The following is a 15322-nucleotide window of genomic DNA, read 5'->3' as shown; positions in this document are numbered from 1 at the left end:
GCTTTTTTTTTTTTTTTTATATATATATATATATATCAAATTTGTCAAAATCCACGTGTAAAACATCTACCATACGACGGTAGTACAAATTCCATCCTCACAAATACCTCTTTAAAAATGTTCATGCGCCCTGCCTTTTTGTCTCTCAAATCAATTAGGAAATTGTCGCTTTCGTTCTGTCCTTCAATGTCGCCGTCGGTGATAATGGATACGTTCTTCCTCTCTCACGGATCGCCAACGCTTTCGATCGATGAATCGCTACCAGCGAGACGTTTTTTGCAGTCATGGCAGGAGAAGGTGTTATCTGAGAGACCCAAATCAATTCTAGTTATATCAGGACATTGGGAAACTGCAGAACCCACCGTTAATGCTATCAATGGCAAACACGATACCATCTACGATTTTTATGGGTTTCCTGAATCCATGTACAAGGTAAGTAATTTCTGATCAAATCGGCTTCTCATTTTCTGTGGTTTTGTTGGGTCAATTTTGTTCACAAGAATTTTGAATCATCGCCATGAGATTTGGCCCATCTTTTTTCTTTTTCTTCTTTTCAATGAGTTCTCAAAAAATTTAATTTAAAATCAAGCTTTAACTACAACCTTCTGATATAAAATTGAACAATAATAAAATGTACACAACAGAAGATTATTTTAGGATTTCTTTTTCCGGGTTTTCTCTGCTTCAGTTTTCTTGACAGAAATGACCGAGATAACATAAGAGTGGGAGAAGGAGGTGAGAGAGAAGAAGAGCATCGGAGTTGAATCGAATTTTCTAATGAAGAGAAGATGGGATCTATTTAAACTCACATTTAGAACAGGTTCCAATCTTAGTTATTAATTTAATATATTACACGTGTCATTTTGTGAAGTAGCACTACATAGTAGGCAATTTTTTTTTTAATTTATTAATGACGACATAGCAAACTAACATCGTTAAAGAACAACAGTTCAGCCTTAATTCACTCTATTCTGCTCCTAGAGTCATTTTAAGTCTCCCCGTTACTCTCTTAATTCATTCAATCTGAACCTCGGTTATGCTTTTGTTCTCTCAATTCGTATCAAGGTACTTTGTAATGAAGCTTTGGTTGTACTTTGTAATGAAGCTTTGGTTGAATATGACCTTGTCACCTCAAATGATTTTATTATAGTTTATCAGGTAACTAAATTATTTTCAAAATCAACTCTAGCTAGTGACTCTAGCTAGTATAATTATTCTTTACAGTAACCTTCCTAATCTTGCTTGTATCCTTACTCAACATCCTTATCTTCTCTACACTGAGATATTCTATTGATGCTTCTTAATTGCTCAACATTTTACTCCAGTTCTAGGGTGTATGGTGGTAAACTTAACCATATGACTTATCTCAGCTTTGGATCTTTTCGCAAGTGATCACCTACTCTAGATTCTTGGATCAATGCACACATTTTGCTATCTGCTTCACTTTTGTTTGGTACAAACCTGCTTTGTTGGGATGATATGTTCTTTTGAGCTTCATTTTGTATACTAATCCTATGTCTGATCACTGTAGATTTGGTAAGCTTTTCTATTAGGGGAGCATAATGCCAAACAGAAGAATGTTGTAACTACTGGTGTTTTGATCATATAATACCAACTTTTAACTTCTTTTTTCTCTGAATGTAAATCACTAGCTCATGTACCCTGCACCTGGAGCACCAGATTTGGCGAAGAGAGTGAAGGAACTTCTAACAGGTGCCGGCTTCGAACATGTAGAAGAAGATAAAGCTCGTGGACTAGACCATGGTGCTTGGGTGCCTCTAATGCTCATGTATGCAAAGGCTGATATTCCTGTGTGTCAGCTCTCTGTTCAGCCAGAAAAGGATGGAACTTATCACTACAACATGGGGAAGGCATTGGCCCCTTTGAGGGAAGAAGGGGTTCTAATAATTGGGTCAGGAAGTGTTACACACAACTTGAGAGCCCTTCGAATGGATGGAGATTCTGTTGCCTCCTGGGCATTGGAATTTGATGCTTGGCTCAGAGAATCTCTCCTGAATGGAAGGTAAATACTACCTTTATGTTCCACTATGATTACATAACTATTTCAGATTCTTTACAATCAAAAAAAAAAGGGCATCTGAAACCATGTCCATTACATAGACCTAACAAGCTTACTTGTAGAACTACTGACAGAATTCACTTCTCTGTGTCTTGTGTTTCTTGTTTTCTGTTGCATCACTCTTACAGGTATGAAGATGTAAATCACTATATGATGAAGGCACCCCAAGCAAAAATGGCTCATCCATGGCCAGACCACTTGTACCCTCTTCATGTCACCATAGGAGCTGCAGGTGAAAAGGCCAAAGCAGAACTTATCCATGAAAGCTGGCAATTTGGTACAGTTTCATATTCTTCTTTTCGTTTTACAGCTCAGTAATGTTCACTGGCTTGTGTAAAATGCCATTTTGGTTTGATGTTAATGTTTTATGGCTGTTATTGTAAAATATAATGATACTTTTGCATGACCTGGGTAGTCCCTAATAATAATTATAATGATAATTTTGTGAAAGCAATTAGTTGTTAAAGTATCAACCTCAAATTAGTATCTCCATTGTCCAAGGCAGCAGGCAATTTTAAAGCTTTGCAGCTTTGATCGAAGCAACAGCATCGATACTACATGGTTCTGTTCAAATCTCATCCACTCACTTATGACACTTCCAAAGACACTGTTGCACTGCCATAGCTTCTACAAGAGCTGTAGAATTGGAACCTCTTCCTATGGAACTTGTAACATAGGAAATATACAATTCTAGTCATTTCATTTCCTAGGCCAAACTATAAGCTGTGGCACAACGGATTTTATACAACCTGGTAGTAGTGAAAACCAGTCTAATACTGGATTTTGATAGCACTAAATGAAGTTAATGAGAACAGAATGGTGATGATGTACATATAAGAGATGCATAAACTACTGAAGGTTTGCACTCATCATCTACAAATTGTTTGATCACATATACTGGTTTTGCTTAATAGCTACTGCACCAGAAGACAGGAAAGGAAGGGGGGGGGGGGAGGCCTCAATCTTACATGATGGTGCAAAGAGATCCAATGTAGGAAAAAAAATTATTCTTTTCCTTCAATTCAATTTGCATCTGTGATTCGAGATCACACAGACTGCAACCTCCTGTTCATAGCTTCATGGAGGATAGAAGATCCCACAGGTGGTTCTGGTACAAGTAAATGCGGCCACTGTTAATGGTCAACCCTCAGCCAGTCCCACAGGTGTCCAGGCCATCAACCACTTTGTCCTTGCAAAGAAGGGCTTCAAAACAGGGCACACCTTTATTGACAAAACTTCTGCCACTCAGGAGTTCATGGAGGGTCATAATGCATGCAGCCTAATCCTGCTTTCACAATAAGGCTAAGGGTTTTGATTCCATTATCCCTGGCCCAAAGTTCCATCATGCAATTCCTGCCCCGTATAGAACAACATGATCAAACCCCTTCTCTCTGTACTTTAATTGAAGCAAGACAACCTAGGAGATAACACTCTAATTAGATGCATCTTCAAACTTGTAGACCTCAGTTCTAATTGTCTAATATAACATGAATGCTCCCTGTTCGGCACATATTATTATAGAAGATTACATATAAAGCACCATGGTACAACACAATTAAGATTATTGCTAACCCCCACTTATTGGAGGAATGATCGCCACTTCATCTTTATTATGAATCAATGTGGACCCTGAAGTATATTCCTCATTCAGAGCCAAAACCATACAACCACGGATCTCTTCCAAGCTTGGAAATTTAGCCAAGACATTATCTAAACAGTCATTTGCAGTGCTACCTGATGGTAATTTCAGTGACATATCCGTCAAGCCAGTTAAATCTCGAGCTCTTGCGAAAAATAGAACCTTAATTTCAATAGTTGTATCCTCCTTTATCTTGGGAGTTTTGAATTCTTGATGGTTCTCAACTTCTCTTCCACTATCATCCATATCAGAATGTCCTGCACACAAGATCAAATAACAGTAAGATCAATGAAGTTATTCTCTTTATGTTAAATGGAAACTAATATATGGTTCTGAAAGCATCTCTTTCAGTAGGTTGAAAGGCTATTCATTATTTGATTTGAGTCCTGTAGAAAAGAAATAGCAGTTTATAAGTGAGTGCTCTAGTGCCCCCAAACCCAGGTATGATGTGGGTAGACACCCTTGCAGGCCACTGTTAGAAACTTCCTTTCTTTTTTCGCAAAATCGCAGCGATTTAACATCACTATATATTCAATAAAGAACATCAGAAATAATCCCAAAGTAGAGTACCCAAGTATGTCTTGCATCCACTAATTTTCCTATGATCCCAGTATACAAGGAACTAAAACAGTACACTTTCTCTTCACATTGACTAATCACTTGAATTAACCTAAACCAGCAGCTTACTTATATTATCTTAGCTCAATGGATGTCCAACAGAAAAGCCCAAAATCGTCAGTTGGTAGATCTACATATGGATATATCCTCTTCGTTCATCCCTTTTCCTTCTTTCTCTTTTCTCTTCGTTTCTTTTTTAGTAGCTGTCACTGAGGCAACCAGGACCTCAACCCAGCACCTAGAACACTCACATCTGTCACACATATACACACACCAAGCCACACACATACATATCCACAAACACCCATGAAGCAACATATCTGTCACACATATACACACACCAAGCCACACACATACATATCCACAAACACCCATGAAGCAACATAAGTACTTTTACACACCAACAACAAGGGAAAGGGCCTGCCTGCTGGCAGAGCTTGCTGCAGCCCAAGCTTATAGTCATGATTTGAAGGCACAGTCAGATGTAATACACAGGTTCAAAACAGAAACTACTGTCATTCATGAATCCTCAAGAGTTTCCATAAACTAACTCTTTTTCTTTTTTGGATTTGAAATACCTAACTTTCCACCCTAAACAAAAAATCTCTCTTTTAAAAGCTCTTTCATTTCTTAAATAAAATCAATCCTTTGAAGCAGAATATGATTTCCAAAAACAAAAGAGACGAAAAAGGTTTATCACCCCAATGCATGTTTTTGAAGCAGAATAAGATTTTCAAAGCAAAAAGTAGCAACAGAGGCTCAAGATTATCTCTCTCTCGAACAAAATTTTTAACTATGAAGAAGAATTGAGCCTAAATTGTCAAAACCTAGTCAAACAAGTTTGATCCAAACATGCTACAGGCTAGTAGTACCAGCAAACCACACAGCTCCGTGAATTTTGCAGGTTAGGCCCTTCTACTTGTACTTGAACAAAATTCTTACTCCTACTCAAAGAAAATATGTACATAACAAAAGAAAAGCTTCAAGTTCAAAATCCAATAATGCTCAAAGAGCACATTCATCGGAGGGAAATGCTGTATACAAGAGAAGGTCTGGGTGAGGCCAGGTGCCAACCTCTTAGGTTATATACAGGTAATAATGTAATAGCAAGTCGAGTGTATATACATAGGTGACAGATATTGCTGCACCCCTCCATCCACTATTTATATCATTCATCTACTTGCATTAACATAATGATAGTTTAAGATGCAACACCACTGCAGTATCCCTAGAAATCATATCTGCATAAGACTCTGTAGAACATCAACAGAAATTGCCAATAACTCAGAATTATTTTAGATCTTTAAGTCCTCAAACACTGTAACAACCTTGTTGATAAATAAAACTGTAAATAAATAAAAAGGATAAGACCAGCACAAATAGTAAACATGCATAGATGGAAGGATGGAGAACCAAAGCTATAAAGAGTCAATGGAAATGTCGAATCAAAAAAAACAAAACATGGGCAATGGACAGTTTAACACTCATTATAATGAAACTAATCAAACGAAGGGAAATCCAGGGGCAAAAAATAATGGAGCTAGCTGAATTGGCGTAAACCTACCCCATGTCTGGGCAGCAAAAGTTTGGAGATAAACGGAACTCACAGAAGAATCTCTTCGAAATCAAGGGACAGTAAACATTATAATTAGAATCTGGAAATTAGGACGAAACAAAACAAAAGTCCTCCTCTGAGGACAATCCAGTAAAGGAATAACCAAAAGTAATTTTGCCCATTGATCCTCTTATAGCCCACAATCCAGCTATTGTGGATTTCCTTTGCTTGTGAACTCCAGAACTGAAAACCCTAACAGCTAGCTGAAGCCAATAATATCCCGTTCTTCCATGCTTATTTAACCTCTTTCTTCAACATTATTGTTTCTTTTCCCCCTTCAATTTTGTTGACTTCTTCGAAACTTCAGAAACCGCGACTAATTATTCTCATTTCATTTATTCTTTCAGCAATCCTTCCCTCTCCCAAAATTATAAAGATCATGATCGATGATAAACACCAACGGAACTCTGGTTTCAGATGGTTCATTGGTTTTGCGAAATTCACTCCAACAGGCAAAATAAAGCTTTACGAAAAATCTGATCTTTATTGTGATTCAGAAATCATTCTACACTAGCAATCAAAATGTTCGAGGATTTGACTCAGAGAGAGAGAGAGGTTGACCTACCGGGTTTTCACCGCTTTGTCGTCCCCTCCAATCAAAAGGGTAGTGGTTGGAATCTCAGAGCTTCACGAATCGGGAAGGTCGACAGAGTCACCTATGGAGCCATATCCACGAGAAGCTTGAACTGCAAAACCTGGTGAAAGACTTCAATCGATTACAGTCGGCGACGGAATCATTCTCGGAGTCGGGACCATTCTTTTTGGCGTTTGATCCTCTACGTTTACTTGTTTCCTGCTTTTTATAATTGCTGGTTAGTTTTGTTTTATAAGTAAAAAAATATAACTCGTAGCTGGTTAGTAACTCGGCCGAGTCCTTTTAACTCAAGCGAGTCATAAGACTCAAAACTACTAATCTATCACGTTCGATCGTTCTACATTTATTTTTCTGATGAACAAAGAGGTTCAGGCAGGAAGGCATTTGAGAGAGACGAGGTGAGAGACCTTGAGAGCAGAATCCACAACCAAAAGCTCTTAATCTTGCTCGAACTACAGAGCAAAATCCACAACCAAAGGTCAAATGGGTAACCCCTAATTTCACTCCAATCCAAAGATAAATTATTGGGGAAAAAAACCGAGTAGACAAAAACATAGCACAGGCGATATTGCTGAGAGACAAAGGAGGAGGGCAGTCACAGATGCAAGGGCTCCTCTTCTCGCGAAATCGGTTTGCCCGACTTGATGCTCTTCTTCAACCTCCAATACAAAGCAGGCAGACAAACTCGAGAGACTCCAGCAACCCAGATCCTTGAGCGGGACGAGACAGAGCCAAAGAGAGACGATAGAGGGGCAGAGAGACGAGAGAGAGAGCAGAGAGAGACGACAGAATCAGAGATGGACAGAGAGACGAGACAGTTGAGAGAGAGCAGAGAGAGAAGAGAGATCTTATCTAGGGCTGCGAGAGATTACCGTTGAGAGAGACGATAACTAGAGTAGAGCGTCGAGAGAGTGAGAGAGACGAGAGTAGAGGACGAGAGTGATGAGGAGCTTTTAGGGTTATCGTGAAATTACATCGATTTACCTAAGTACCGTCACCAGCCTCATATGTGCCCGGCGTTTCCAAACAGAATTGCTTCTCTGGCACAAGGAAAAACTGTGTCAAAGTGCCTGGTTCATCACAGTTTTGCTGAACCAGCACAGAAAAGTTGAATCGATTTACCATACATGTTTTTGCTGACTTCTGTGCCAAAGTGGACAAATGGCACAGAATAAGTGAGTCCGAATCACCTCCCTGTTCTAACACCTTTCTACGAGTTTAGATCACTTTTTCATTGGGAGAACACCATATACTTCTGTGATAATTTTTTACCACACAAAATGTGTAGCAAAATAGCACAAACCATTAGGGGATGGGTAGGTGACTTGAACTCCTTTTTTACCACACGATAGGGGTAGAACTTATGTTAAATCCACCAAGATCACATCTCTAAATTATTTTATCGGTGCCTAGACGTGGACTTGACAAGAAGGTGATCAAAACATTTGAGGCTTGGTTTCACCAAAGAGCAAATCGAGTTAACAGGGAGGAAGTGGAGCATCGAGTTCGACTTCAGTATTACACAATCAATGCACAACACTGTGCTCTCAAAATCTCGAACCGTTCGCTGTGGAGCATCATCTAGAACTCGGAGATTCATCTCTCGTTTATGATTTTAGGAAACTCCTCTCTTGAGACCAGGAATAACTGAGAGCACCATTGAATCCTGGCATTGATCAGAAGCAATTATGGAAGCAATAGTCAAGGATAGCAACATGGCTTGCAAACAGGGTTGCAGATCTTGAAGCTACTCACAGATAAATCTATACAGGTTACACGTTATAGGTCTAGAACCCATTCGATAATCAAGCCAACCAATTCACCATTCCACTATGCTTTCTAGATTAGTGGTAACAAATGTAAACAACGTTGAATAAATTTATAAATACTATTGTCTGACAAAGATAGGCATCTCAGGATTTTATTACTAAATCTGTTAACCAAAATACTGAACTTGCTTCGATCTTTCAAATAAAAAGATCCATATAGCCCTTAAGTTGAACTGACAATTATCTCAACTTCAGAAAGAAACTTCTCAGAATTTCAGATTATCCACAAGTTCCATTTTCTTGCAATTTTTCTGCTTTTTTTCCCCTCAAAGAAGGGAGAGTTCAATAAAATAATCATCAGCAGGGGTATGACGACCTTATGTTCAGCGCGAACTTCTCCAACATTCCCCAAGAGGCGGTGAAGGGGTCTTAAGCATCTGAAGAGCCCCCAGGCTCACCCACAACCACTGAAATGAGATTTAGAGAAAACTCCAGGGGGAGAGATAAGCCCATTGAAGGGGATTCAACCTTAATGTTGATTATCCTGGTTTCGTCTTAGATTATCTGAGTGCAACTTCAGCTGTCATGGAGTAAGAAGAATCATCAATTATTATTTCCAGATAAATGCACTACTTCTGATGGATCCTTTAAAGTCATATCTACAAAGATGAAATTACCTCAAGTTGTCGAATGAATGCGCGTACAATGGGATCAACAGGTGCTCCCACGGTTTCAAAATAACCTCCATCTCCATAAATTGGTGGTAAAGAAGCTCTAAAAAAATGGAAATATTGTCGTCAAATTTATTGTTTTGAATTACTTATGTTCAACAACCCATAAAACAAAATATAATGCAAAGGAACTAGAAACTGGAAATATTTATACTTAGGAACATGGATAATATGTCCAGGGGATCTTGCAAAACCTGGCGGTGGAGAAACCCTACAAATAATGCATGTATATTGAATATTGTTATTGATAATTAGAAACAAAAATATTTTCAAACATAAAAAAAAAAAAAATCTGTTAAATTATAATGGTAAGAGAAATATAATATAAAATAAAAAGATTCTACCAAAAAAATGTAAAATGAAAAGAAGAATTTAAAAAATCTATACCAGGTGCCTGAGAAGATAGGATGAGATGGATTCCTCCTTCTGTTGGCATGGAAGCAGAGAAGATTTGGTGATGTATTTCGTTGATAAGGCCTAAAATCTGATGGCCTCCTGCAAATGATGCATCCATGTTGAAACTTCATGAGAATTGAAAACAAAAATATTTTCAAAATCCAATCTCATTTACTGAAAAGAAGTAAGACTCGATAGATAAAAATAAAAAATAAAAACTACATAATTATACCTAGAGATTGAGTTGATTTGACTGCTTGACCCAGTTTCATTCATGGGAACCTAGGAAAAATATGCATCAAATCATTTAGAATACTCAGTTAAACTCTAAATTAATCAATGTTAGGGATGGTTAATAAACACCTGAATAGTTTTACGGGTGGGAGAAATTCATTAGAATGACATCTATAAAGAAGTATAGCTGCACTTAAAGGTGTTTCATACCTTCCTGTTGCTTCCTGAGCTTGCCCCTGTCTGAAGTCCCAACGTTAAATCCAGTGGCTCCTGCTGTCATCGTTTTCTTTATATTCAGTACTAAGTATTGGGATTCCAAATCAAAATTGATGGCTAAGAAAAGGAGAGGAAAAATTCAGGTTCATGCCTCAGAATCACTTCTTCTGGTTTCACTAGGCCGAAGTTGAAATGTTAGATTCAGAGGGGAATTCTGTCATGATGTTCTCAATACTTAGTATTAAGTTCTTTGAGAGAATAAATTTCTTTAGTGTAATCCATGCATGCCCATTCTTCATCAAGTTAATATTCATAACTGTAAATGGGAATTGAAGAAATACAAGAATCATAAGCCTAAATTGTTCACAGTAGTATAGAATTAGAATACCTTCCCAGCTGCTGGCACATTTGCATCAAGTGAGCTGGAAGCTGCTGCAGGTGAAGGTTGTCTTCTAACTGGCACATTTACAGCAGGTGAACTGGAAGATAGTTGAGCTACTCCCGATGGTGTTTGTATACTAATTGGCATATTCATTCCAGCGCTGAACTGACTCAAGAGATCTACTGCATGAACCCTAGACATGATTTTTAGAAGGGAAAAAAAAGATTGAGAAAGAAAAAGTTAGGTTCTAAATTTAACTTTAATATAGGTATCAGTAAGCATGAAGTGCATGTGTAAAAGACAAGAGGGGAAAAAGAAAAGAATGCATAAATGTAAACCATGCATTGTAGAAGAGTAGGACCTTTGGGGAACTATAGTCTGGCTTGTGGGAGCAAATAGAAACCAAGGTTTTTCATTTTTGCCTGGGAGTTGAGGCTGCTGATGGCATTTTTTTTCCTTCAGTTAGTAAGCAAATTCTATATATATTGCACAATTTTCAAATTGACGAGATTTAAAAACAAAGATTCTTACAAGATTTTGTGTTCGCATGAAGTTTGAATCTTGATCAGCATATTTAGGAAACAGTTGATTTTCCACCTTATGAGGAAGGTGACTGTGTTTCATAATGGGTACTTCATATAGCTTAGGATCCACGGGTAACTTGTCCTTCTGTTTCGAGATGTTAGGAATGGGGGTTACTCTGGAATCTGGTCCAGGAACTTTGAAGGGCTCGGGATTTTGATTCCTACGTTCCTGGATTTTAATGGGGAGTTGGTGTGGCTGCGGAACATCAGGTAACTTATTATCATTTCGCTTTGAGACATTATCTACTGAAGGTACTTGTAATGGAACAACAGGCAAGCCCTCCTCCTTTCTAAGCTCCATGTGACTCTCGAGTAGAATGGGGATTTCATGTAGCTGAGGATCGAGATTTAACTTGTCCTTGTTGCTCCTGAACTTTAGTTTTGATGAGCACTTTCTGTAGAAACAAAAGAAAAAATATATCAGAAGAAAATTGTTGTATATTGAGAAAAAGGTCAATCATCTCCTTGTTTTCTATTAAGATTCTGTTATTAAAGAACAGTCTTATTGTATGGATTGGCTTTCTCTTTCTTTCTTTTTCTTTCTTCTTCATTCCCCCCCCCCCCCCTCTCTGTGAAGCTATGGGTGGTAACTTTGTATAATTCTAGTTCTCCATTTCTTAACAAAAAATTCTTGTTCACCCAGAAAAAGGTTACATCAAGAATAGCACAATAGTAATGGGAGACAAATATTTGTACCGAGAAGATGAGCTTTGTTTCCGAAGAGCCATTAGGGTCGACACACAGGCCTGTTCCAGGTTAGCTGATTGACCTTCTGCATCTTCCAGTCTATCAACCACCTGATGGTGATGTTCAAAAGTCCAAGAAATTCAATCTATTTTACATGGTCTCTAGATAAACATTCGATTTCATTTTTATTTGGTTAGAGAAAGAAGATCATAAATATTGCATAAATATATAAGCAAGGAGGAGGGGGATCTAAAAAAGGAATGGAGAAACTACCACAGTAGTGGAAGGTTGTGACTTGTTTTTCTTCTCTGGAGGTGTATTTACTGGTAGTCCTCGGGCTGCATTGGCAAAGTCCTGCAGGGCTTGTGCACCTGCTACTGCTTCATCTACTGTATCATTCATTTCTTTTTCTTGATTACTGCAGAATGCAAGAAAAGAAAAATGTGAGGTAGCAGAAAAATCAAAATAAAATACTACCATGAAGACAAATCATTACTATAGTTACCACTGCAACTAATATTTTATTTTTGGAAACATGAAAATATCTTTCTTAGGTAGGTTCTGACATGAAAAACTAATTAAGCTACATGAATCGAGCTTTTGTACAGTTGATACTGCCTATAAGGTTCAGAAGCAACTTTGAATCTTTAATCTCTAAGATTTCAATCCCATCAAAAAATACCAGCATACTATTATAGACTAGATAAAAAAGGAAGATGCTGGCTAGGGAAAATTGATGGTTTCTTGAAGCAGAATAATAGCCATTGTAACCGAATATGTTCAAGATTTCAAGAGCTTAACAGACCTTAAGTTTGTTCTCAGGTGTAGTTTTTCTTTCTTGGACCGAGACTGTGATGCTCCAATAGTTAAACTATCGTTTCCCAGTTCAACATCCTGCTGAGACATTCAAACAGGCAGTTATCACTATTAACTAAATGAATGAAACACCAGCTGCTTAGCTCGATCAGTTTATAGTAATAAATCAGAACAAATAACAATCAAAATGTTCTTAAAACTGGTTTATTCGTTGGACCTGTTGATCAGGCCAGGATTTCCTTTTTCAGGTTCATCCATGCTTGACAGTTTATATAAATTTCACCTTTAAAATCAGGCCCAATTGGTGAAGTTCACCTTTGATATCTATGATAGTAAATAGGGTTCATATATAACTGCATGGGACATATGAGGATAAACTACATTTTTGATGTGTGAAGTGAAACACTTGGAAAGAAGTAGACTAACAATAGAAACTAATGGATTAGAACACACAACTCAGGATTGATAGTAAGAGTGCTTCTGGTTTTTGATACTGAAATTGAAGCTGAAAACCAGAAGAGTTCAGACAGCCATTCATTCAGGGAAGAAGAACTGCATGAGGGGAGAGGGTGTTGGGTGCATGAGGGCTTATAGTTTTTAGGGATAGAGATGCATATGTAGATGAGATGTGCAAGACAAGATGGAAAAAGGGAGCTTGGCTGAAAATTACATTCAGTCATTCTAGGGAACCCCATCTAGCTTGAACAATGTGCTTGATAACGACATTTTGCCGAGGTGATGATATAAATGGCTTCTATTATATATCACTATTAAAATATATAGAGACACAACCAATAATAAAAAAGTTATAGATATAGAGGCGATAAATGAAAACCGCAACAACTATATGTAAAGGCATAACTAACCGGAGGCGATAATAAAAATAAAAAACACTGTATCAAACGGGTGTAAGAGCTATATCATTGAAAGCCTCAATCACGCATAGATTCTACATGTAGGATCCAGGAAAATTGGTGAGCACCATTGATAACGTGATAGCAAAGGGCATAACTGCTGGGCATCTGAGGATAAACTACTTTTTTGATGGGTGAAGTGAGACAGTTAGAAAGAAGTAGACTAATAATAGAAACTAATGGATGAAAACATACAAATCTAGGTGTTTTAAGAGCTTTGATATTGCACTGAAGCTGAAAGCCAGAAGAGCTCAGACAGCCATTCATTCACAAAGAGGAGCTGCAAGAGAAGTGGAGTGGGTATTGGGTGCAAGACGGCTTACTGATTTTAGGGATAGAGATTTAAAATTACATCCAAGCATTTTAGGGAACGCTATCTTGGACATGATTAAATATGCTTGATAAAAATATATTGCCGTTGTAGAAGAAATAATTTTAACATTGATATAAATCATTTATATTTTTTTTATCACTACTAAAAGATATAGAGACACAATCTAATAAATAAATAAAAACAGCCATTATATATACACATAGAGGCGATAAATGAAAATTGCAACTATATCAACGTATAAAGGCGATAACTAAAAACCACCATTATATATACCTATGGAAGTAATAATTAAAAATCGTAACTATACATACAAATATGGGTGCTCTTAGAACTTCATTATATCCTTAGAAAGCATTGATCATGTCATAGTTTTTGAATCAAGGGTCCATGGAAATCCTACATTCAAAAAGCTGTAACGCATTCTAAGGTTTCTAAAGTTACAATAAAACTCTAAAAGCACCCATATTTGAGACATTAAGGTATGAAATTAGACCTTTCTTTTGATATTGCAATGATGTATCTCAGGCCCTTTGCTACCTTCTTCTAGTTCTGATTTTCTGTGGTTCTTAGACATCTGTTTTTTTGCTGGCTCCATCTGTGAGCAAAAAATAAAAAAAACTATACTTAGAACATCTTATAAATACATACAGAGAGGGAAAGAGACCGAGAGAACTTACACTCTTATAAACTGATTGACCTTCTCAAACTTCAACTTACAGAAGGAAAAATGATGAGATTAATGAAAATTTACGTAAGAACTGAAGGGCTTTTAAAGAGGAGAAAGAGTGATATGTTAGCAATAAATGCCCTCATAAATATTTTCCATTTAATTACTTAAATAGGAAGTAAAAAAGGAATATTATCACTCATATTAATTGTTCCGGAGAAAGTTTCACATATTCCAAAAAAAAAAAATATTTCACAGATTCACAGATTGCAGTTTCACATGAATAAGAAAACTCACTTTTCAGTATCTTTCAAGAAGAAGAGGGACATTTATGACATATCATCCTCACACTGAACAGTGATAAGCTATGGCATCGACAATTTCATTTCTGAGCTGACATTGCCCAAAACATTTACTCTTAGTTATGACATTTATCGAAGAATCATAAAAAAAAAGTATGCATTAATTAATTATATTAATAGATTTTTCCCTTCTATGCATTCACCAACCAAGCACTTTGAATAAGGCCTCTAACAATAGAAAAGAAGCTGGGTTTCAATGGATTTGTATTGATTTAAATCTTCTACAGCTATTACGTTTTTCCCTTTTCTGGACTCGTTTGGATTTATTTCTGCATGAGGGATGTATTGGGAATAAGGCTCCAATGTTGTCCTGGCTTGAAATATTACTACATTTGAATAAGTTTGAATTGGCTGGGCTGAAGGTTGAAATTGATAGTGAAGATCCTCTTCACCCAGCTTGTCTGTTTAACCATTCTCGCATATTCACATAAAATAGTGAGACTCACATTCACAGGATCTACCCGTGTTAGGAAAGGCAATGTGTGAGAATGGTCTGACGGACTGGTTGGGTGTAGAGGATCTCGACTCAAAAATTGAAAGAAAAGTAATTTGAATATAACATAAAATAGAGTCAATTTTTTTCTCTTCAAACAAATCAACAAGTCATTTATGGAACTAAGTTTTATTGCTAAATTATGGCTAATAATCTGATCCAAAAGGTCTCATCTATAGCGGGTTGATGA

At 37.2% G+C, this 15322-nt stretch overlaps 2 protein-coding genes across 3 annotated transcripts; one reads left to right on the top strand and one right to left on the bottom strand.

Annotated features, from left to right (window-relative positions):
• Positions 1-103: 103 nt before the first annotated feature.
• Positions 104-2575, top strand: LOC149009669 (extradiol ring-cleavage dioxygenase-like). Its single transcript, XM_089162917.1, has 3 exons — positions 104-432; positions 1653-2023; positions 2209-2575. The coding sequence occupies exons 1-3, from the start codon at positions 118-120 to the stop codon at positions 2396-2398; spliced, it is 876 nt and encodes a 291-aa protein (XP_089019043.1). The 5' UTR covers positions 104-117; the 3' UTR covers positions 2399-2575.
• A 452-nt stretch (positions 2576-3027) lies between these two features.
• CNX7 (co-factor for nitrate, reductase and xanthine dehydrogenase 7) lies at positions 3028-7455 on the bottom strand. Of its 2 annotated transcripts, XM_089162919.1 has the most exons (3): positions 6955-7455; positions 6518-6745; positions 3028-3976 (listed from the first exon to the last, which is right to left on the bottom strand). In XM_089162919.1, the coding sequence occupies exon 3, from the start codon at positions 3963-3965 to the stop codon at positions 3648-3650; it is 318 nt and encodes a 105-aa protein (XP_089019045.1). In that variant the 5' UTR covers positions 3966-3976; positions 6518-6745; positions 6955-7455; the 3' UTR covers positions 3028-3647. The 2 variants fall into 2 exon arrangements, with proteins under 2 accessions (XP_089019045.1, XP_089019044.1); XM_089162918.1 differs by having other exon boundaries at positions 6518-7455.
• Between the last annotated feature and the right edge of the window lie 7867 nt (positions 7456-15322).

This window comes from Hakea prostrata, chromosome 7 (assembly GCF_041222555.1).
Source record: "Hakea prostrata isolate BN-2017 chromosome 7, UWA_Hpros_2, whole genome shotgun sequence".
Lineage (NCBI taxonomy): Eukaryota > Viridiplantae > Streptophyta > Magnoliopsida > Proteales > Proteaceae > Hakea > Hakea prostrata.
This window is presented reverse-complemented; position numbering and strand designations above follow the sequence as displayed.